Source organism: Balaenoptera acutorostrata, chromosome 3 (genome assembly GCF_949987535.1).
Source record: "Balaenoptera acutorostrata chromosome 3, mBalAcu1.1, whole genome shotgun sequence".
Classification (NCBI taxonomy): domain Eukaryota; kingdom Metazoa; phylum Chordata; class Mammalia; order Artiodactyla; family Balaenopteridae; genus Balaenoptera; species Balaenoptera acutorostrata.
Window position 1 is genome coordinate 5,637,594 of NC_080066.1, and position 24,409 is coordinate 5,662,002.

The window sequence follows — 24,409 nt, forward strand, 5'->3', positions numbered from 1 at the left end:
TCTCTCTCAGTAAGTCATGTTTACAATTTAACAGAATGTGGTTAGAAAACTTCTGTATACTGTTTCCCTGGATAGTTAAAGGCGGGGGTCAGGGGACATAAAGGGGATATTAGGGAAAACAGGGGGTGTGCACTTCTTTCCTGACCTTTTTTTGATCTTTTGATTTGGCAGAATATCTTTGCTTTTGTTCTCAGCAGCTCCAGTCCCAGGCACCTCCCATATCTCATAAATGGCAAATATAATTGGACTTCAATAAGATGATTAACAGCAGGATTTGCAGTGTTTGAGAATCAATTGAAATATGACTTTATAGCTACTTTTAAAATTTTATTTATTTTTATTTATTTATTTTTAGCTGTGTTGGGTCTTCGTTTCGTGCGAGGGCTTTCTCTAGTTGCGGCAAGCGGGGGCCGCTCTTCATCGCGGTGCGCGGGCCTCACTATCGCAGCCTCTCTTGTTGCGGAGCACAGGCTCCAGACGCGCAGGCTCAGTAGTTGTGGCTCACGGGCCTAGTTGCTCCGCGGCATGTGGGATCTTCCCAGACCAGGGCTCGAACCCGTGTCCCCTGCATTGGCAGGCAGATTCTCAACCTCTGCGCCACCAGGGAAGCCCGAAATATGACTTTAAAGAGCCGATGGGGCTCTGAACTGGCGTTACCTCGCACCTCTTCCCTGGGCTGATTTGCTAATAGAAACGTTTGTAAGGGCCTGGTGTGTGATTGCTTTGTTTGAGGAATTGTCCTGAGAGTGATACGTTCAGAATGAGTAATTTGATGTGAAGGGAATGTTGAACAGTCCAGTAAGACTAATCCAAACCCAATTACCTTCTTGCCTTCCCGGGCTAGAGAATTCTTAGCTGGGGGTTTGGGGCGGGGCATCACAGGACGCTCAGCGGCAGCCCTGGCTCCTCCCCGCTACATGCCACGCCCACACCAGACGTGACAACTGAAAACACTTGCAGACATCCCCAAATGCCCCCAGGAAGGGCAAAATTGCTCCCGGTTGAGACTCACTGGTTAAACGAGTTTAACAGTGCTTTTCCCCCAATAACGTGCATTTATTATCTAATATCAGTATTTTCCTTGAGTGACTCAACACTGTAGATACCATGATCTCTTGCCTGAACTACCACACACCCTCCTGGCTGATTTCCCAGCGTCCTCTCTTTTCCTTCTCGTCTCCTCTTTGAGCTTCAAGCCTCCTGGAGGCCCCTTGTCATGTTCAGGATGTGGCCCGGATCCCTGACATGCCACGGGGCTTGCACTGACTCTGCAGCCCTGCCTCACTCCTGACTCAGATTTCGCTCTGTTTGAACTAGCCCTGCCCCTTGCTGCCCCTGGGGCTTCTTCAGGCCTCTCTTGATTGAAGTCAGGAAAAGCCCCTTCTACACACTCAGCTGCTCCACAACAGCTCCTTTCACAGTTGGAATTTGCATTTAAACGTGATTCTATGATTAATATCCTTCCCTAGGCTGGTTTAGGATTGGTTTGATCAAAATTGGAATTTTGATACTCACAATTTATTCCCCAGCAACTATTTTTCAAATGAGCATATCATCATTTGCTTCTTTTAAAGTGGCCAGGGTCTACCTGAGAGTTGGTGACCCAGTCTTTAATGAATTGCAGAGAGACTGAATCTCATCCTTTCTTCAAAATGAACCTTAAAATTCAGCAGTGCCAGGAAGTCTTCCATGATTTATCCCAATTCATGCTAATTACATGTAGACCTGAAATTCATATCCACTTTCTTCCCATGGGCTTCTTGCTTGGTAAATCTTCTCTACTTGCAACCCACAATTTGCCAGCCATCCAGGACAAATGGTAAACCCCACAGTAGCGCACATGCTGCTCTGTTTCTCCCGGCACGTGGCAAGTTGAGCTAGATCAGGTCAACTAGGAGAAAGCAAGAGGAAACTGGGTAGTGATTGAGGGTTTTTTTTTTTTTTTTTTAAATCACTGCCTAGATACACAAAAAGGAACAGTCTCCTTGCAAGAGTCACGAATGGGCTATACTATAAAACAGCCTAAAGAAATGGTTCTCAAAAGAAAATATTGCAGATTTGTGTGTTTTATGTACTATTAGGTTTAGTCTATGTACACCTGAGTGCTATTATTTTCCAGCCTGAGCACAAATTAAACATTGACGAGGGAAAACCTGGAGCACTAAGTCATGTTTCTGGCTTTTCTAGGTGTGGGCAGGCACTCAGGAGGCTGACCAGGCCCTGTTAGCCTCAAGCTGCGGGAACGTGGCCCCAGATCCCGTCATCACGCCCAGAAACGCCTTCACTGCTGTGTTCCAGTCGCAGGAGGTCCCAGCTCAGGGCTTCTCTGCATCCTTCGTTAGCCGTAAGTAGCGCTGAAAACCAAACCCAGGGGCCCTTGGAAGGGCGTGGCTGTCACAGGCAGGGGAGGAGGGGTCTGCTCCAGGGTCGGCTTGTCTGCAGGTCCATGGGGAGCGTCTGGGTGGGTCACCTCATCCTGAGTGCACCCTTCCTTCCACATCAGCAAGAATGGTACTGAATCCAACCGTAGGTCAGTAGAGAAATGATGTAGAAGGCCTGAGTGCCCGTCACTAATGTCTGAAATTAACCCTAAAATCTGCATCAGGGCAGGGATTGGGCAGAAGCCCAGGAGGCCGTAATTAGTAGACGCTCAGCAGGCCGGGCCTGAAGCGCATTGCCTGCCTGCGTGGAACTCACCTGGGGCTGTAAAAACGCCGTCTTCCCCCCAAGCTTATCGGAATGCAGAACTCCCCTGGCTAGGGACTTACATGTGTTAGCTCTCATCCAGATGATTCTCACGCTCAGTCAACCTAGGGGGCCGCTTTCTTCAGGTTTTCCCCTTCCTTCTCTGACGACTACTCACCAGGTAGAAGAGTGGGGCACGTAGTTTTCAAGTCTGAGACACAGTGGTGTGTGTGCTTGTTGGCTGAATTAAATCAAGTAGCCACTGTTTGCAAGCCAGTGTTTAGGAAAAAGTCTGACGAAAGGAATCAGAGGAAATAATGCAGTGAACAGGTATTTCAGACATGAGTAAGAGCGGGGTGTAAAGGCAGTAACAGAAGACCACCGCAGACCTAATTTTAGGTCTTCACTTGGTTCATTGTGTCTGTGTATGTGTGTGTCTTAATATCAGTTTAAAAGGATACTGATATTTTCTATCTATGTGATAGATAGGGAGTGTGTGGATTAACTAGTTAGTGGTTAGATAAAAACAAATGTCATTTTAGTGGTAAAAAGGTAGTTCTCTTCATTTCTGACACCTGGGAATCATGTGAGAATTTTTTGAGTTGGGATTAGTAAATTCAACCATTTTTGTAAAGCAGGTATTATTTTTATAGCCATATTACAATGGTAATGAAAAGAACATATTTTTCTATAATATAATAAGGTATTTTTAAACTGTTAAGCGTATTGATCTGGTACAGATCACTTTTCATTAGTTTTATTTCTTTAGCTACATAAATCCTCTTCAATCTTTGCTAAATTATTCTTCCTTTAATATCTTAAAATTAAGTGATTTGCAATGGATTTGTGGTAAAATTTCTACTTAGCCCAAAACTGCATCATTTTTCTAAAAAATATATAATATTCTCATTTTGCATATTTATTTTTAAATCAGAGCTCCATTCTTTTAGTTACTGTTACTTCCATTTGGAGTAGCTCAGAGAATATGTTTCTAGAGAGCTTGGGAAAGCTGAGGCTTTCCCTCACTGATAAAGAGATGCTGTCTGGCAGAACAAATGTTCTGATAATGGCTTTTTCTTCCCACTTAGGATGTGGAAGGAATTTCACTAATCCTTCAGGTTACATTGTTTCTCCAAACTACCCAAAGCAATATGACAACAACATGAACTGCACCTACATCATAGAGGCCAGTCCTCTGTCCGTGGTCCTCTTGACTTTTGTGTCTTTCCATCTGGAAGGTAAGTTTATTCTTATCTAAATTACAGTTGGTTCTTAACAAATGAATGAGTGATAAGCAGAGGCAGAGATTGTCTAAAAATCACCATTTGAGGAAAATATTAAAAATGTTACACAGTGGAGTTGATGTAAACTTGATTAAAACTCCATCCAATATTTTAAGAGCACAAGTATCATCCTATACATTCCATCCAGCGGTTAAAAAATAATGCAAGAGCTTTAAGAACATAAGCATCACGCAAACGGCCTAAAGAAAATAAGCCTGAAATCTATTACATGTTAATCATAGTATCTAATTTATTCATTTGTGTTTATTCTACACACATACAGGTGCCTTCACAGTCACACACACACACACGCACACACACACACACACACTATAAACTAGCAAGAGAAACTTCACTTCTGAGTCAAAGTAGGTGCTCCATAAATGTTGAATGAATGAATTAATAAAATTAATAAATATTTGTGTTCTACTGTCATTAAATATGACTGTGGGATACTCTCTTATCTTCTTTTTCATTTTCATCCTCATCAGTACCACAGGGACTGGGAAATCCCTAACCCCAGTGCCCCTTTGGGTTCATTCCCTGCCTGTTGGCGAAGGGGACAGTGGAGCTGCTGGTCTGGGCTGGGTTCTGACTACGCTGGACACAGCTTGATGTTTACCCAGCTGGTATCACACGGCAGAGAAAGGTTCCCTTCAGGTGGATGGGCAGCTCCAACCACTCAGGCATTTTAATATTTTTCACGAATTAACTTTTCATTTCTAAATTACAATTAATCTGTACGTTTGCCAAGCTTCATCTGCCCAACCAAAATTTCTTTCTCTTTGGGTTGGTCTCCCATGGCAGTGAAAAGTTAAACTTAGCAAAGTGTTCTACAGTATTCAGCGTCCAGGAAAGTTACGTTTCATAAACATAAAAATGACACATCAGTACTCATAGGTTGATAAATTATGCAAAGTCTCTCTCACTGGATCCATTTTCTGTGACCTCCTTTTCCTACATCTCTACACGTTGTAGATTTTGGTATGTGTTTGCTGGAAAATGCCAGGTATGCATTGATGTATGTCTCTGTACGAATGGACTATGAGGTAAAATGTAATCTTCTCAGCATTTGCTAACACAGAATCCCAGCAATATAGAAAGATGCTCATGATATATAAAGCATTAGGGGAAGGTAAAGCAGTTTATATAAGAGATCTGACTTTTTTATTTAAAATAAACTGTGTGAATAAAATCTGTAAGACTATTAACTAGTACTTAAAGAGTTGTTACTACTGTGTCATAGATTTATAGGTGATATTTATTTTCTTCTTTATATCTTTGCTATTATCTTATTAAGGGAATGTTATTTTATATTTTTTTATTTGTATTTTTGTCGAAGTATAGTTGGTTTACAATGTTTTGTTTGTTTCAGGTGTACAGCAAAGTGATTAAATTATACATATATATATTCTTTTTCAGATTCTTTTCCCTTTTAGGTTATTACAAAATATTGAGTAGAGTTCCCTGTGCTATACAGTAGGTCCCTGTTGGTTATCTATTTTATATATAGTAGTGGGTATATGTTAACCCCAAACTCCTAATTTATCCCTCCCCCCACTTTTCCCTTTTGGTAACCCTAAGTTTGTTTCCTCTGTCTCTGAGTCTATTTCTGTTTTGTAAATAAGTTCATTTGTGTTAATTTTTAGATTCCACATATAAGCGCTGTCATATGATATTTGTTTTAGTATGATAGTCTCTAGGTCCACCCATATTGCTGCGAGTGGCATTATTTCATTCTTTCTTTATGGCTGAGTAATATTCCAGTGTGTGTGTGTGTGTGTGTGTGTGTGTCTGTCTGTCTGTCTGTCTGTATATCTCACATCTTCTTTACCCATTCATCTGTCAGTGGACATTTAGGGTGCTTCCATGTCTTGATTGTTGTAAATAGTGCTGCAATGAACATTCGGGTGCATGTATCTTTTCAAATTATAGTTTTCTCCAGGAACTATATGCCCAGGAGTGGGATCCGTGGATCATATGGTAACTCTATTTTTAGTTTTTTAAGGAACCACCATACTGTTCTCCATAGTGGCTGCACTAATTTACATTTCCACCAACAGTGTAGGAGGGTTCCCTGTTCTCGACACCCTCTCAAACATTATTATTTGTAGACTTTTTGATGATGGCCATTCTGACCGATGTGAGGTGATACCTCATGGTGGCTTTGAATCTCATTTCTCTAATAATTATCGATGGTGAGCATTTTTTAAAGTGCCTATTGGCCATTTGTATGTCTTTGTTGGGGAAATCTCTGTTTAGATCTTCTTCCCATTTTTTGATTGGGGTGTTTGTTTTTTGATATTGAGTGAAAAAGTTATCTTAATAACAGGGGAAAAACATGTGGCTTGGATTGTGCATTTATATGTGCATTTGTCCTCACTAAATTACATAAACACAAGAATATCATATGCCAATATTATTTAGACTGAAAAAGGAGATGCTGGTAAATGTACTATATAATATAGCCACAGAAAGCACTGCCTATACCAATGGTACATGTATTATTAGAAGGGAACCTATACTGACAACGCACAGTAGCTCCCTGAGTTTAGTTGACAGATGGGGTAAAGGGGCGAGCATACGCTAGACTACCTGACCTGGGGTGGGGTAGGGCAGGCGCGGTATTTTAGGACGGGTCTCAATGCCAGATTGGCCACTTACTAGTCACATGGCTTTGTACAAATTACTTAATCTTTCTGGTAATCACTATAATTTTTACCAAAATATTGATATAAAATAGTAGTTGTGAAAGTCAGATCATGCCCATAGAAACATACCTTGTGAACCATTGTTTTGTTATTTTTGCTGCCACCAGTGTGGATCTCCAGACACGCCCTTTAACACAAGTCAGCTGCGAACAGATATTTGGTTTTGCCAGATTAAGTGATTTCTTTTTACTAATGGATTTGCTCGTTCTCACCCAGTTGAAGAGACTGATCTTTTTATAAGATAATATCCTTATGATAATATCTTGTGACATTTCCAGTGCTACATGTACTCAGTGTTTTCAGACTGCTAAGTGAGTAATTTCTGGCTTAGATTAAATGAATCATGATGATTCCTAAAAAGGGCAACATTAATCAGATTTATTTTGTGGTTAGATTCTTATCACTAATCATATCAGTGCTGACGTTCATGGAATACCGTCGGCAAGTTAGAGATCCACTAGCTACAGTAAAAATCACCTCCCACCCCTTAAGTGAGCCTGAGGAATTCCTGTGCAGTGTATTGTGATAAAACTGAGTGAGAGTTGCTCTCAAGAAAAATCACAGCCTGTCTGCAGGAGCATTGGTCTTCCTAGCTGCCATAGGCCATAGACCTGTTTCTGAGAGATTCTGTCCAAATGACTAAGTATTTCTGAGCCCAAGCGGCCAGCAGACCCTGCGTTGACCTGGGTGGAGATGAAAGTTCTGGATCTGCTTTTTGTGGTGGGCCAGTGGCACAAAAGGTGGATTTATCAAGAAGAAGATGGACTGTTCCAGGCTACAGAACACTAGAGGGAAACAAACTTGTCCATACACTGTGTTTACCAAACACTGACAACCGGTTAGGAAAGGTTTTACTATTCAGGCTAGTTTATTGGTTATTGGCCTACACACCGGTGCTGTTCCTGCAGGGAGGTTACAAAGGTTCAGTGACCTACTTTCCACTAAATAAGTTGCTCTGAAATTATGTTATGGTATTTTATGTTGGCCTAAGTTTCTCTTTCTCCTTATTATTACATTTCCAATGCTAGTCATTCTATGAACTACAGACGTATGTTTCCTATATCATCCCTACTGAACTATAAAAATTTCAGGGAAATCAAAAGTCATAGAAGAAAATTCCATTTGAGCATTTACAAGACTTTTTTAAGTTACCTCAAGACTAAAATGGCTCTTGGTATTCTTAACAGCGTCTTCCAAAGTTGTGAAATAAAATAGAGATTTGACAAATTCAAAACGTTACTTTGGTCAAAAACAAAATGGCAAAAATAGACAAAATATAACGAGAAAGCATGAGGGAGAAACCGTCAATGTTTGTACTTATTTTGGAATCAGATGTCATCAAATAAATACTCATTTTATTTTCCCAAATATTGAACAATCTAAAAGTATATTTTTCTGTTTTCATTATTCATGTGGCCAAGTAGATGCCTCCAAGTTACTGGGAGGATTATAGGTCTTTTTTTTTTTTTTACTTTATAGATAAAGAAAACACTTAACAGATGAGGTAACCTAAGACAAGCCAGTGCCTTCTGTGCCTTGATTTTTCTATCATTAAAATTGGGTAATGGGGCTTCCCTGGTGGCACAGGGGTTAAGAATCTGCCTGCCAATGCAGGTGACACGGGTTCGAGCCCTGGTCCGGGAAGATCCCACATGCCGCGGAGCAACTAAGCCTGTGCACCACAACTACTGAGCCTGTGCTCTAGAGCCCGCGAGCCACAACTACTGAGCCCGTGAGCCACAACTACTGAAGCCCGCGCGCCTAGAGCCCGTGCTCCGCAACAAGAGAAGCCACCACAATGAGAAGCCTGTGCACCACAACGAAGAGTAGCCCCCGCTCACTACAACTAGAGAAAGCCCACGTCCAGCAACGAAGACCCAATACAGCCAAAAATAAATAAATAAATAAAATAGGTTTATTAAAAATAATTTGGGTAGTAACATTGATTCCCCCTGGTGATAATGAGGGGTTTAGAACTCTTAACTAAAAAATCCTACATCTAGGCAAATTCTAAACTCAGTTTTTCTCAGATCCAGAGTATCTCTTGATAAGAACTGGATAGAGAGTAGTCCCTTGGCACAGAAAATGGGCGAGAACCAATGCAAATGCATTTTGTTTACTGTCCTCTAGAGATGGCCTCAAAGGCCCCGAGAGGAATAGGAATAGATTTCCAGAGCAGTCGCATGGCAAGTCCTACGTAATATTTGCCTGAATTCTCCTTCGTTAACTTAGAAGTCCTGGTTTACAGGGTACGCCTAATATAAAGCTAATAAGAAAAAAGGAATAAAATTTAGTTTTAGATTTTTTTTTCCTTTTGCCCTTTTTCCCACCGAGAAACACGTTAGCTGAGTTTTGTGGGTCTTAGTTCACATTTCCTCTCCATTTAATCTAAGTTTTTTTTTTTTAAGTGGCATTATGCAGCTACTTACCATTTCTTTTCTCTGCTTCCTCAATTGTTTCTCAAGAAATCAGAACGTAGGCCCATTTTGCAATCCATTATTTTAGAAAGCACTGGACAATGGTTCTTTTGAAATAGTTCTTATTGATATTTTATTCAAATTGGCCAAGCCCCAGAGGAGTCGATTTAGTTGTGTGAGATTCCTTGCTTGCCTGTGTTATAATACAAGACCTTGGCTTTCACACTGTGGAGCTTAGCTCTGTACGAGCACCTGCTTCTCCCTCCCAGGGAATCGTCCTCTACTGGGGAGTCCAGTCTCCAAGCTACTGAGAGCTGCCCCCCAATTCACATCCCTCTCCCTAGAACCCTTTGCCGTTTTACTGAAAGGACTTTATCGTATCTGCAATATTAAAATATTTCAGCCAAAAGGATTTCCCACTATTTCTAGTCTTCTGGCATCTTTGCCTCTCTATCTGTGACTCTGAAGGAAAAGTGCAGTCGGAATCTAAATTCCACAAGTTTACATTATTTGCTGAATTGCTCATCTTTGGCTTCCCTTTCAGTTCTCTCCAAGTTCTTGGAATCATGATGAAACCCAGAGTCGAACATTGCTCTCTGTAATGAAGATATGTGAATAATGTGATAAAAATTATTTTTCACTATGTTGGATAGAACCTTACCCATTTAAAATAATGTGTCTTACAGTTTTTCAGAAGGATGGAAAATAGTCATAAAAACAAATCATGGAGGATTATTTTACACCTCTGAGATTTCAATAGTAAATATTCATCAAATCATTTACCGAAGATAGGATTAAGAATGACTGTAGCCGCTTGTCCCATGATGTCCGTGGAGAAAGTATCATTCAATTTCAGGGTACCGCTCTTCCTGATGAGTTCTCATGTGTCTGATTGAATGCTACCTCCCGGCCATAAACTCAACTATGATATACATCTTGCTTCTTGAAGAACTTTTTTTAAACCTTGACTAAGTTCTTTTCTCTCCCTAGAAGACAATCATCCTAGTTGCATTTAATTATATTCTACTTGAGAATTTTGTGTATATTTTGATTGTAATATAAGATATCACAATTGGTTCCCCTATGATTATGGAAAAGTGTTTACTATCATTATTTTCTTATGCCTGTGGTTTTGTCACCAAGTGTCTTCTCACTGAAGAATCAGACTGATATCTTTGATCTAATGCAGTGAGGTGATATGTACAGCTTGAGAAAAAGATGTATGTGTGTGAATTACTTGATGCCTGCTGACATATTTATATCTCATCTTCTTGTGTATTACCTTGTTTATGCTAATCCTTGATATGTTCTTAGACTTTAGGTAACTTCACAAATTCTGATATTATGTAATGTTTGATTTCGTATGGATAACATTTGGAAGAGCATCCCACCTTAAAGAAATTACTACTGGAAATGACACGAGAATGTCTTAATCATTAAGCAACTTGCCAAATATCACAACTTTCACAATTTATTGAGTCAGGCTTTAAAAATGAGCAGATTGTCTTGAACGGTTTGCTTAGTTATCTGATAATATATTGCCATCTACAAAAAAATTAAAATATCCTCTCAGCTTCCTCTACTTCTCCTTATTGTTGAATACAGACATTTTATAAACAACTAGTGCATTTTGGCTATGTCTCAGTATAGATATACAACTGCTATTTCACGAATGATTTTTCTGTAATTAAACTAGTTCCTTTAATTTTTTTGAAACATAAGCAAGTATATGACATACTTTACCTTCCATTTCACAGCCTTTCCATAATTTTCTAAGATAGCCACCACTGTGATAGTCTATATCATCAAAGAGTTAAAAAACTAACTCTTTAGTACTTAAAGGATATCTGCATAGCAGGTCATTCGACCAAAGTAGAACTGAGATTTTAATCTAGCATCAGCAATATTTCCTTTCATTCTGTGATTTTGCTTTTACAACTTAATGTATTGTTGCTGGCTAAAGATATTTTTATAGCTAATTCATACTATTTTTTGATTCTCACATTCACCTCCTCTGAATGTTTTAAATTCCAGTGGAGCTCTTGGAACAAGAAAAATTCTAAGGCTATAATTAAGGTACACAATTTGGCAGTATTCAAACTGTGAATCTGAGTTTAATGTATTTCTTTTTTGTCCTGCTTTTCCAACATCATATTGTTTCTTATTACACGGTAAGGTCATTAAAGTTAAGTCTTTAACATTTTTAACTTGTAGATTTATTCCCAATTAGAAGCATTTCTATTCCAGGATTTTCAAAATGAAGGAATCCTTTGGGCTTACTTTAATAAACATATCTTGAATTGATACCTCAAAATTTCTTCAGGTTGTATAAAAACATAGCTAAAATGCCAAATGTGTTCCTAAAACGACTTAAAATTTAAATTGCATAGATATTTTCTGATAAAAAATATCAATTTTCTTTAAGCTAATACAATTAAAAGAGGAGGGGGCTTTTAATTTACAAATATATTAAAAATGCATACATCAAGATTCTTTCAGTTAAAAGCAGTAGATTATCTTCAAGTTTGCTTAGATGTAGAGTTTATAGAAAGGATACTGGGTTATCTCATCTCATCAAAGGAAGGTTTAAAAATAAGAAGGGGACTAATAGGCTTCCAGAACACAAATCCTTCAAAATGTTCTGTCTTTCCCCCTCTTTCTGCACGACAGCTTCATTTCCTCTTGTTACAGCCTGGCTTCCTACCGCAGTCAGGAGACCGCTGCTGCTGTTTTCCAAGTTAAACATATTTGGCTCCCACTGTTGATTCCTTCTTACTCAGTTACAGTTTGAACCCATCTGATTGGCCTAGATGGGGTCTGAGATCCTACCTTGGAGTAATCAGTCAATCTATCAACAGTGCTCAGGACGGTCGGGTTCCGTAAAGAATAATTGCACCATGGTTATGATTAGGAGAATCCTTATTATATCAATTAGGAGTTTTTATGGCACAATTAACAGGAAATTTAATTCAACCTGGTTTAAACATAAAAGGGCAATTTATTGGCTTTCCTTCTAGACAGCCTCAAAGTTGGTGGTCCCTCATATCTGCTTAATCTAGCATTTTCATTTTGTCATCAAACGTTCTACTTTTTCTGTTCTCACTCTGTGCTACTCCAGTGTGAGTCTCACCCTAAAGCTGGCTTCTGTCTTGGCTGTAGGGTAGCTGCCCTCACAGTGGGGCTTGCATACCCCTCATGCATGTCTAGGAAGAGAGAGGATGTCTATCCAGTGGCATGCTGGAGTTGGCTTGTACCATCTTGCAAGAGTCAGTCATGCTCCTCTGGTCCAAATTCTGCATTTGATGACCTCTCATTGGTAACTTGACATTGGCTATAGTGGGAGTATTTCTACCACAGAAATAAGCAAATGCTACAAATGAGGGTGTTCCTCTTTCCCTCAGAGAGCTGGTTGTTCTATTTACCAGCACACTACTGTCTATTCCAGATTCCAAACAGTTTACCTGAAATTTACTCTAAATGGATTGGCCTAGGTCACATGCCCACCCTTGAACCAAGATCTATGGCCAGGGGACTTGAAATTATAAAGTAAATGTATACCATAGTTTCTTTAATTTATAAGAATGTTCTAACAGCAAACAGGCAGTCTGATTTTAAAGTCCATTATGTCATAGTATGTGCTTGTATAAGAGATTGTAACATAGTTTTGGGCAGTTCCAATGGGGAATTTTAAGTAGGTAAAGTGCACGCGCGCGCGCGTGTGTGTGTGTGTGTGTGTGTGTAGGTGCTAGGTACATGTTCAAGTTATCATCTAGATGAGATAAAAGTGTTTTCTCTTGTTTTTGTCAATGAGAACATGAAAAATATTCTACATCATTAGCCATCAGAACAATGTAAATTAAATATCACAATGAGGTACCATTTCACACACAACAGAATGGCTAAAATGAAAAAGACTGACAATATCAAATGTTAGCAAGCATGCAGAGCAACTGGAAGTTTCATACATTCCTCATGAGAATAGGTACTGATATAGCCACTTGGAAGAATTTGACTGGCAGTTTCATATAGAATTAAATACATACCTTATTTATGACCCAGCAATTCTACTCCCAGGTATTTACCCAAGAGGAATAAAAACTTACGACCATTCTAGTATCTAGAATAGAAAAGAACTCTTAGAACTCAACGTTAAGAAACATATATCCCAGTTTAAAAATGGCAAAGGAGGGAATTCCCTGGTGGTCCAGTGGTTAGGACTCCTCGCTTTCACTGCCGAGGGTCTGGGTTCAATCCCTTGTTGGGGAACTAAGATTGAGCAAGCCACACAGTGTGACCTAACTAAATATTTTAAAAATGGCAAAGGATCTGAACAGATATTTCTTCCAAGATATACAAATGGCCAATAGCACATGAAAAGATGCTCAGCATCGTTAGTCATAGAGACATGCAAATCAAGACCACAGTGTACTACCATTTCATACTCAATAGCATGGCTAAGTTAGACAATAACAAGTGTTGGTGAGGATGTGGGAAATTAGAACCCTCATGCTGGTTCTAATTGCTGTTGTGGTGGCAGAATGGTGCAGCCTCTTTGGAAAACAGGCTGATAGGTCCTCAAAACATTAAACATAAGGTTACTATATGAATCTGCAATTCTACTCCTACTTATTTACCCAAGAGATTGAAAACACGTATCCACACAAAACCTTGTACATGAATATCTATAGCAGTGTTATTTATAATAGCCAAAAGGGAGAAACAAAACAAATGTCCATCAACTACAAAATGGATAAACAAAAATGTGGTCTATCCATACAATGGAATACTATTGAGCTTGGAAGGAATGAAGTACTGACACATGCTACAACATGGATGACCGTCAAAAACATTATGTTAAGTAGAAGCAGCCAGTCACAAAGGGCTGAATATTATATATTATATATATGATTCTGTTTATGTGAGACGTCCAGAGTAGACAAATCCACAAAGACTGAAAGTAGGTTAGTGGTTGCCTAGGATTGGGAGAACAGTAAAGGGGGAGGATGGGGCGTGACTGTGAATGGGTACAAGGTTTCTCTCCGTGGGGATGAAAACGTAGAAATGGGGGAAATATCAGATACCTAAAGTTCTGTGGAACAGTGAATTGGTAACACTTTTCCAAAGGACTGTTTGATAAATCTGAAAAAGAATTTTACCTTAGTACCAGTAACTCCACTTCTAAAAATTTATTCTAATGAAATAATGAGAAACTTCTGCAAATATTTATATACAAAAATGTTTGTTTCAACAGTATTTTTAATCACAAAAGCTAGAAAAGGTAGAATTATTAAGCTGTGGGGGATGAATTGAACATAGTATGACACATCTATATATTAGAATTTGATAGATGCATTAAGTTCCATGTTTTAAAAGGTATTTAATCACATTAAATGCATGATGTTATGTTATTTCATGTTAATAAAAATTAGGTTACAAAAGATCATGTGCAGGATGATCCCAATTAATGTTTTGTTGTTTGTTTGTTTTGTTTTGGCTGCATTGGGTCTTCACTGCTGCACGCGGGCTTTCTCTAGTTGCGGTAAGCGGGGGCTACTCTTCGTTGCAGTGAGCAGGCTTCTCATTGCGGTCGCTTCTCTTGTTGCAGAGCACGGGCTCTAGGCGCATGGGCTCAGTAGCTGCAGCACGCGGGCCCTAGCGTGCGCAGGCTTCAGTAGTTGTGGCTTGTGGGCTCTAGAACGCAGGCTCAGTAGTTGTGGCGCACGGGCTTAGTTGCTCGGTTCATGTGGGATCTTCCCAGACCAGGGATCGAACCTGTGTCTCCTGCGTTGGCAGGCGGATTCTTAACCACTGTGTCACCAAAGAAGTCTCCAATTAATTTTTTAACTATATAATTCACCCATAAAAATGACTGGATACATTGTAGTAATAAAAATCTTTTAAACTATATTTAAAATAGATAACCAACAATGACCTACTGTATAGCACAGGAAACTCTGCTCAGTATTCTGTAATAACCTATATGGGAAAAGAATCTGAAAAAGAATAGATATATGAATCACTTTGCTGTACACCTGAAACTAACACAATATTGTAAATCAAAAAAACCCAAAAACCAAAAAACAAACCCCCCCCCAAAATATGCAAATAAAAAACATCCCATCACCAAAAAAAAAAAAGTCTTTAAAATTTTTTGTTTATTCTGTTTTGTATTTCTCTTTAGAATGGGTTGGAGTATATATCTGTTTTATAACTTGAAAACAAAACAATGATATATATTTTACAGTCGCTAAACTCTTAAGCTAATATTGTTTGTGTGAGCATTTGTAACATTTGTTTAGTTAGCATTAAGGAGATTCTAATGACGTCTGCGTGGTAGGAGTCCTTTATCTGCGTATAAGCGTCACTGTTAAATGCAAGGTTTCTCACTAGCAGCGCTTTGGCGTCTTGGGCTGGGTCATTCCTGTTGTGTGGAGGACAGGGGGCCTGGGGCAGCCCTGAGCATTACAGCACGTTTAGCAGCGTCCCTGGCCTCTGCCCGCTCCGTGTCACTGGTACACCCCAGCGCGACAGCAAAAAAATGTCTTCAGGTACTGCCAAATGTCCCTGGGAGGCAAAACTGTCCCCAGTTTATAATCGCTGAATTAAAGGAGTCATTTTATAGGGAAGAAAATTCTGGATTGTTTCGAAGTAGGATTCAACTCTTGTGAAGTTCTCCCTGTTTCCTCACCCCTGTGCTTGTTTTGTAACTAGCGTGGGGGTCGTTCATCAGGAAACCAAGTTAAATGGCGACTTATAAAATGGCTGTTGAGTCTCATTTTAATTTCTGTGTAAATGGCGTGAATCGTCCTCACATTTTTGTGTGATCGTTTATGTTGCTTCTGATGATTACTTATGTTGCTTCTGGTTGTTCCGTGCCCTGTTCAGCTCGCTCCACTGTAACGGGGAGCTGTGTCAACGACGGCGTGCACATTGTCAGGGGTTACAGCTTATCTTCCACACCTTTGGCGACCCTGTGTGGGGATGAGAGCCTGTCCCCTGTCACCATCTCTGGTCCGGTGCTGCTTAACTTCTACTCAAATGCACACACCACGGATTTGGGATTCAAGTTTTCCTATAGGATAACCCGTGAGTAGCCATAATGATGTAGTTTGGAATTTTCTTTTTTTCTCGAGCAGTTTCCATAAGGAGATTTAATTGTATTCACACATCACCAAGTTGAAGACTCAGAGACCTTAAGGGAGAAAATTACTAATTAGGTGCATGGTCTTTAAAAAAAAAAAAAATGGGAGGCCCTTTTTCATGAACTTTGGCAGAACTACTCTTTGAAAATCAGATGGAAGATTGAGATTTATTTTTGATAATTTAAGTTAGAACGAACTGCTACCTTCAGTTGTTCCTACATTGCATAAAGTGACTTTTTGGCCTGGACTGTCCAGGTCCTATTTCAGTTTCCCAAGTCACTCTGTTGAAAAACAATCCTTTATACATTTAGACAAAATGTAAGAGAATATCTTTATGATCTTCTGGTAGGAAAGAATTTTTTAGCAATATGCAAAAAGCACAAGTCGTAAAAGAAAAGATGGACGTATTCAACTACATGATAATTTGCAGCTTCTCTGTATCAAAATCAGGGTGAGAAGACAAGCCACCGAATGGACAAAGACCTTTGTAGCTACCAAGATCTTTTCATTTTTTGTGGACAGTTTGATCCATGTTTGTTTGAAAATCATAAGATTCTATTTCCCTATTTTGAATGGTCTTTTCCTCTCCTGCAATAACCTTGGCTTGTTTGCTGACAGCATTTTTTTTCACATCATCCCAACTTCAGTAACATGGGCAAAAAAAGATCTTGCAAAATGTTTGTTTGATCTTTACTTGACAAAACCCATTGCTAAAGGTAGAAAGTCAAATTGTTTTCTTTCAAATAAATTATTGTTCCCATCCACAGAAGAGCCTGAAAATGTTTATTTACTCATGAAACAGGCCTTCGCGGTTTGTGAACATTAGCTGCCACCGAGGCCTGGCCCTGTTTGTAACGCATGATTTTGTGTGGCCCAGGGGTTCTGTTAGCACAAACAGAACATTCCTTCCCCCAGTTGTCTGTTGGATAAAGAGAAGGGGTGACTTGTTTTATTCTTTTGGTACAACTAGTGTTATGGAGAGTTTCCTCCCCACTTTATATTCTTTTACTCTTTAATCCCTCATTTTCCTAAAACACTGTATACAAGGGTCCACGTCATCTACTATGAGAGTCTCTTTTAAAGAGGGTTGTTGATATTGAAATTTCAACTCTTGACAATGTACAAATTTGGGAGTTATTTTAGGCATTGACAAGCTTTCAGAGGCCACATTATTGTGAACAAGATGAAATAGAATAATGGCTACACAAATCTAACATTTAAGTCACTGCAGATGTACCCAGGGGCCTGAGCACATGAATACTTATGGGCATAGAGAGAATAGCTTTCCCTGCAATGTGGGCTCAATTGAGACAAAATAAACAAACAGACAAATAAAAAATTACCTTAAATGGCAGCCACTATTTGGTTATCATTTCTAAGAGATGTAAATGGAATATATCCATTGATAGTATATAAACCATAAAAATATCATCAAAATATACTAACCTTACTATAATTTTAGAATCATAAAGTAAAATAAATATAAAACTTTCTCACTGCTGTGAGAATAGGGCACTTTCCATCATTGCACGGCACAAAGTAATCCTCCTTATATGCAAAGCCAAGCAAAAAAAAAAAAATTCTATATTTTGTATAATGGGATTTCATTCTATTTTTATGGCTGTTGTTTTATTGACTAGTCGTAGTAACTAAGGGCTGTGGGCTGTTGATTGCTGGACTCGGGGTGGGCCTACCTTCCTCATGCTTGTTGAGGATTGGTAATAAAACTTGGTCAAGTATGGTCCTTACCAGTCTCATGACCAAATAGAAATACACGGGACCCAAGAGCTATGCATTTGAGCCCACAGAGGGAACTAAACTCCGTTATTTCAAAAGTGATTTCTAAAATTTCACCTTATAGTAGCCTATCATGGACATAGGAGACTCCAATCCATATTATTTAAGATTTTTAGATCACAGTCGTTCCTGGGTTCATAAGCCCACAATGTGCCTTGGATTCTGCACACCTTTTCTAAACTTCCAGCAATCACTGTTATCCCTCTGAATCTGTCACTGCATTATAGAGAAAGGACAATTATATTCCAGCATGTGAAACGTTCTTTCTCATTATTTTCACTCTGGCCATTATTTTGGCTCAGACTTATTCCATTCCAAGAGGTGCCTTGAAACATTCTTCCCTGCTTCTACTCCTTACTGTCTTTTCCCTCTACCTCAGTGGAAAAATCTGAATTATTTGTAAGCACAATAGAGAGAGGTTTACATTGCTTTAAGGCAAATAATTATCATCTCTCTTGGGGAAAAAGGTACCATAGTAAAGAATGTCTGGAAATGACTTTCCTCTGCCATGAGTCATAACCATTCTCTGCCTGTTCCCCGCCTTCTGTTGCAGCCTGTGGTGGTGTGTTCAACCTCTCCACCGGGGTCATCAAGAGCCCTTTCTATTCCTACTCTGCATACCCTAACAACATGCACTGTTTGTACACCATCACCATCAGGGACGACAGAGTAATCCAGCTCAAGTACGTAAGACCCATTTACCTTCTTAAGAAAATCCTCCCAGCTCTGTTTACAGAAAAGATGTTCATTTAATGATGAGGAGCACTGATTCTCATCAGAGGCACATACAGGAATCTGGAGGAAGGGAAAGTAAGCATGTGGTGTGATCCTGTTAGCCTGGGAAATGGGCCCCCTACCCTCCACGCAAGCCAGTGGTCATTCAGGGGAAAAACAGGCGCTCACTCCACCAGTTCAAACAATTGTTATAGTTTTCCGACAGTTTTAAAGGAGCTTCATATACTGGGGTGTAAAGTTATAAGCCTATCTTTAAATCAAAGGGCATGGGGAGGGCAAGAGAAAGCAGTTTCCATTTTGGGGGCACATATTATACACAAAGAACTTTAATGAACACTTCCACCATTCTCTTACTTAGTTCTTGAAACAGTCAGATGAGGTGTGTATTATTAGTCTCACTCTACTGATGCGAAAACGGAGGCTCGGCAGTGCCACGTAGCTTTCCCAGAGTGACATAGTGTTAAATGAAGAGTCAGAATCAGAATCCGGGTCGGACTGATCTCCTCTCCAGACCGTGTCCTTCATACTGCCCTATGCTCTCTCCCAAAGGGTGAATTTTCTAAGTACTTAAGAAATTCCTTTTTATTCCCATATCAGAACACCTCTAAACGGGTGCTATATGAGATATCTTATATCATCAGGAAAATTATCCCCCCATCCTGCATACTTCCAACAAGACTGATTAAGGGAAAGCAACCTCCAGTTCTCTGAGTGATAAAGTTCACTATTGCTGTCATCTGAGATGATGTATTTCTAACTCCTGTGCTTCAGTGATATACAGCATATGGTGGAAAACTCTGAAACTCAGCATATGGTGTAGTTTATGGCAATATAGAATTTTTTATAGAAGCTTAATGGGCTAGGACCCCTCCTACCTCCCTTCCTCCTATATGTCAGTGATCACATTCTCTCCCCCCAGTCATAAACTCTCCGTAATTTACCTCCAGGGACCTCATGTATCAAATGGGTCCTTGGACTGTAAGACACATCTCATCAAGCCTGGTTTGCTTCCTGTATCAGACAGTGAGTGGTCTACAGGATGGACCCTGGGGAACACTGCGGGTCCCACCTGAGACTATTTGTAAAGAAGCTGTGCCTCAAAGCCAAAAAGTCCTTTAAGGCCCAGGAACAAAAGAATAAACAAAAAATGCCCAGTGGCCAGGAGCAGGAGGGCTGTGAAGGGATCACCTGCTCAGAACGGAAACGTAAGGAACGGTTCTTGTCATTTGCTGTCGTGGCACAATACTTGGTTCTTACACGTGTAGGATTATAGCATATGCTATGATATGTGTATATGTTTTGCTCTTGCCTGGGCCCTGGGGCTCACCATAGTCAAAGCTCACATCAGCATGCTTGGAAAATTATTACATCCTTTCTAAGAACCTGCATTCTGTGAAACAGATAATATTCTAGGTACTGAAGAAGTTGTAGACATTAGGAAAACATAAATCCTTCTAGGCTCTCAAAATAGGCCGGCTTCATGACGTTTTCTGTTAATGGGCTTTTACAGATATTTTCTGTGCTGTCATGGGAAAATGATGCAAAGCCAAAACCGCTTTGAGTCCTCTTGGAAACTCAGATTTTTATCTTCATGGATTCACGTCGTGGAAAATAAATGTATTGTCTATAGAAAATAAAAATGAAAGTAGTGATTTTGGAAATTATCTAGCTATTGTTTTGCCTTCTTTTATTATAGGAACATTAAATGTTACATGTGGTTAAAGAAAATTAAGAAATTTTTCATCTTGATCTTTATCATCAGTTTGAAAACATTCAGCCAATCAAAACCTGTTTTAAAATTTTGTATCATTTTTTTCTTAAGCCTCTTAAAGGAAATATTTTAATCATGAGATATTTTCAAATTATTCCATATTATATGTTATATATTACAGAGGCTAGCAAAAATACCAAAAACCAGAAAACAAACAAAAACACCTGAGAAAGAAGATGAACCTAGAAAAATGATGACAGGACATAAAATAATTTAAACAGGTTTTTAAAAAATAAGCTATAATAAACCCACCATAAAAATCCTTAAGAAAATCCATGTAGGAAGCCTTGCTTGTCTGGGAACTCTGGGAATAGTTACTTGAAATGACAAAGCATAAGACCTGGATTGAAATATGGTATTAGAGAACTATATTCAATATCTTGCAATAAACCATAATGGAAAATAATATGAAAAAGAATATATATGTGTAATTGGATCACTTTTCTGTACACCAGAAACTAACACAACATTGTAAATCAACTATACTTCAATTTAAAAAAAGGAAAGAAAAGAAAAGAAATACTATGTTAGACAATGAAAGAAAAGTCAGGGATGTATCTGTCAGGATAGGTTATAAGTGGTAACAAACAACCCCAAGGCACAGTAGCTTAACTCAACAAGTTTATTTCTCACTTGCATGAGTGTGTCCAACGTGGCCTGGCAAGGAGTCTCCTCTCATCATGGTCACTTAGCTGCCCAGGTTGATGGAAACTCATTTCTACGTTTGCTTCCATGATCATCACTGCAGTAGAAGGCAGTGTGGCAAACTGAGTAGTAGTTCTTAAAACTTCTTCCAAAAGTAATACGCATGACTCCTGCTTACGTTTCTGTGGCCAGAGCATGTCTTAGGGCCACATCAGACCTCAAAGTGTGCACGGAAAGACAATCCTAACAAATGTCAGGAAGGCTGAGCGCTGGGATGAGTGGTGACATGCCCGTGACGACCACAGTGATCTGAAATGTGAATTTCTGGTTATAGCAGTTAAATAAGACTCAAGAGAATTTAGTTCATTCTTTCCTACCATTGGGTTTTTATATTTGTTATTTCTTTTATGAGGAATAACTATTTCTTATTCCTAGTTTTCAAAATCATAATAATAACGATCATTTGTTGGGTCTATCCTTTTTTTTTGAGCATCTACTGTATGCCAGTTACCATAATTTGGTTTTTACACGTTGTTTCACTTAACCTTAGAATAAACTTCATTAAAAAGGAGGGAAACAGACTGTGAGAATGAGAATGAAGCTCTGATTCTAAAACCAGCATTTCTTCCACTCTATTATATTAACATTCTTCCCATTAATAAAAAATAGATGGAGTTAGAGTCTGTCATACAGAGTGAAGTAAGTCAGAAAGAGAAAAACAAATACAGTATGCTAACACATATATACGGAATCTAAGGGAAAAAAAAAAAAAAAAAAAGGCCATGAAGAACCTAGTGGCAAGACGGGAATAAAGACACAGACCTACTAGAGAATGGACTTGAGGATATGGGGAGGGGGTGGGGTGAGATGTGACAGGGTAAGAGAGTGTCATGGACATATATACACTACCAAATGTAAAATAGATAACTAGTGGGAAGCAGCCGCATAGCACAGGGAGATCAGCTCGGTGCTTTGTGACCACCTAGAGGGGTGGGATGGGGAGGGTGGGAGGGAGGGAGATGCAAGAGGGAAGAGAAATGGGAACATATTGTATATGTATAACTGATTCACTTTGTTATAAAGCAGAAGCTAACACACTATTGTAAGGCAATTATACTTCAATAAAGATGTTTAAAAAAAAAAATAGATTGATAGTACCACTTGATCTCACAAAAATAACAAGGGAACAGAGTAAATACCCTATTTTTAATGAGACCAAAAAACTAAAACGTTGCTGAAATGATAAATATCAGTTCAACTTATCAAAACTTTTATGTCAGGTAGATTTAATATGTCCTTGACTGTAAACCCCTGGAAATCCAGGACTATATCTTACACATCTTTATATCCCCAGAGCTTACGACACTCCTTGACATATTCTAGTCTCTCAAAAACTTTCCTCTAAACTTTTGAACTGATCAGTAAAATAGTATACTGTTTCTACATTTCCTATCAAGTGAAACTTGGATGCTGTTGGCCTTTGTCTTGTCTTTTTTTTTTTGAGTAAGAACTAAATCTATAATTTAATGGAAATCCAAATGGAGAACATTATTATTAACAAGGTTCATTTCACAGGTTCAATGATTTTGATGTGGTTTCCTCCACCTTGTGCTCCCAAGACTAACTTTTATGTCAGGTAGATTTAATATGTCCTTGACTGTAAACCCCTGGAAATCCAGGACTATATCTTACTCATTTTTACATCCCCAGAGCTTATGACACTCCTTGACGTATTCTAGTCTCTCAAAAGCTTTCCTCTAAACTTTTGAACTGATCAGTAAAATAGTATACTGTTTCTACATTTCCTATCAAGTGAAACTTGGATGCTGTTGGCCTTTGTCTTGTCTTTTTTTTTTTTGAATAAGAACTAAGTCTATAATTTAATGGAAATCCAAATGGAGAACATTATTATTAACAAGGTTCATTTCACAGGTTCAATGATTTTGATGTGGTTTCCTCCGCCTTGTGCTCCCAAGACTACCTGGCAGTTTACGATGGTTCTAACACCAGTGATCCCCTTCTTGGCAAGTTCTGTGGTCCCACGCTTCCGCCAGGTGTTAAGAGCAGCAGCAGTAGTCTCTTCCTGGAGTTCAAGACAGATTCGTTTCAAACAGCAAGAGGTTGGAGGATATCTTTCTGGCAGACATTGGGTAAGAATTTTGCATGTGTGAATCTTATTTTTCATGACTGTTAGTTTTCCGCTTTGTTTATTTTTTTTCACCTGTCTAAAGTTGCTCTTCATTTCAGTTGAGAGGAATATGTCACATAAAATTTTGGTTTTAAAAATTACATATGGTGTATTTTGAGTAAAAACAAAAAAAAATCACCAACAAATGTGTCTCTCTAGTATTTAAAGACAAAGTCTGTCTACACCACCATCTCAAATGAGACCTGAGTCTCATTTTGTCACCCATGGAAATGGTGGAAGTTCAGCCTATAGGTAGCAAAGTCCAGATCAAGAAAGAAGGCCCTGTAGCCTCTGTTGACTTTATCCTTAAAATGGTGAAGAGCCTGGGAGACTTTTAAGTAAAGAGTGCACAGCCCGACTGGACTTCTGGAAAGGTCATAGTGGTAGCAGGGTGGAGGACGGTGGAAGGAAGAAGCTTGTCACAGAATTCCAGATGAGAAAGGTTGAAGGCTCAAACTAACACAGTGGGAATAAAAATAGAAGAAGGGTGGAAATCTCAGAGATATTCAGAAGGTAGAATACCTTGGAAGTACAGTGTTGGGAACTTGATGCTTATTACATGAGGACAGGAGTTGAGGATGACTTCTATGGGTGACTTGTTGGATACTGGTACCTTAGGAGGCTAAGATTTAGGGAAGAAATATTGTATTTGGTTTGGATCGTTTTGGGTTGGAGGGCCTATGAGATATCTAAATGGAGAAATAGAGGAGGAAACGGAAGCTTGAGAAGCAACTTGGGCAGAGGAGGTGATCTGGGAGTCATCTAGAGGTAAAAGGAAAAGCTGGGTGAGAGGATCAATCAAAAATAGCACCCCCGTTTATTCCCACTGCTTCTGAGAAATAATTATCTGTATAGAATTAACTTGGAACTTTGAATCCTGTAAAACAGTGGTCCCCAACCTTTTTGTCACCGGGGACCGGTTTCGTGGAAGACGATTTTTCCACGGACGGGGGTGGGGGGATGGGTCAGGCGGTATTGCGAGCGATGGGGAGCGACAGATGAAGCTTCGCTCACTCACCCACCGCTCACCTCCTG

At 39.2% G+C, this 24,409-nt stretch overlaps 1 protein-coding gene across 2 annotated transcripts in view; it reads left to right on the forward strand.

Moving 5' to 3' along the window:
• The window catches only part of CUBN (cubilin), a 290,843-nt gene that overhangs the window by 224,876 nt on the left and 41,558 nt on the right, over positions 1–24,409 (forward strand). For both annotated transcript variants that reach the window (XM_007196413.2, XM_057544323.1), the window contains 5 exons: positions 2,188–2,344; positions 3,774–3,923; positions 15,982–16,182; positions 18,589–18,718; positions 23,119–23,336. In XM_007196413.2, coding sequence (XP_007196475.2) covers positions 2,188–2,344; positions 3,774–3,923; positions 15,982–16,182; positions 18,589–18,718; positions 23,119–23,336 — 856 coding nt within the window. The remainder of the gene's footprint in view (positions 1–2,187; positions 2,345–3,773; positions 3,924–15,981; positions 16,183–18,588; positions 18,719–23,118; positions 23,337–24,409) is intronic.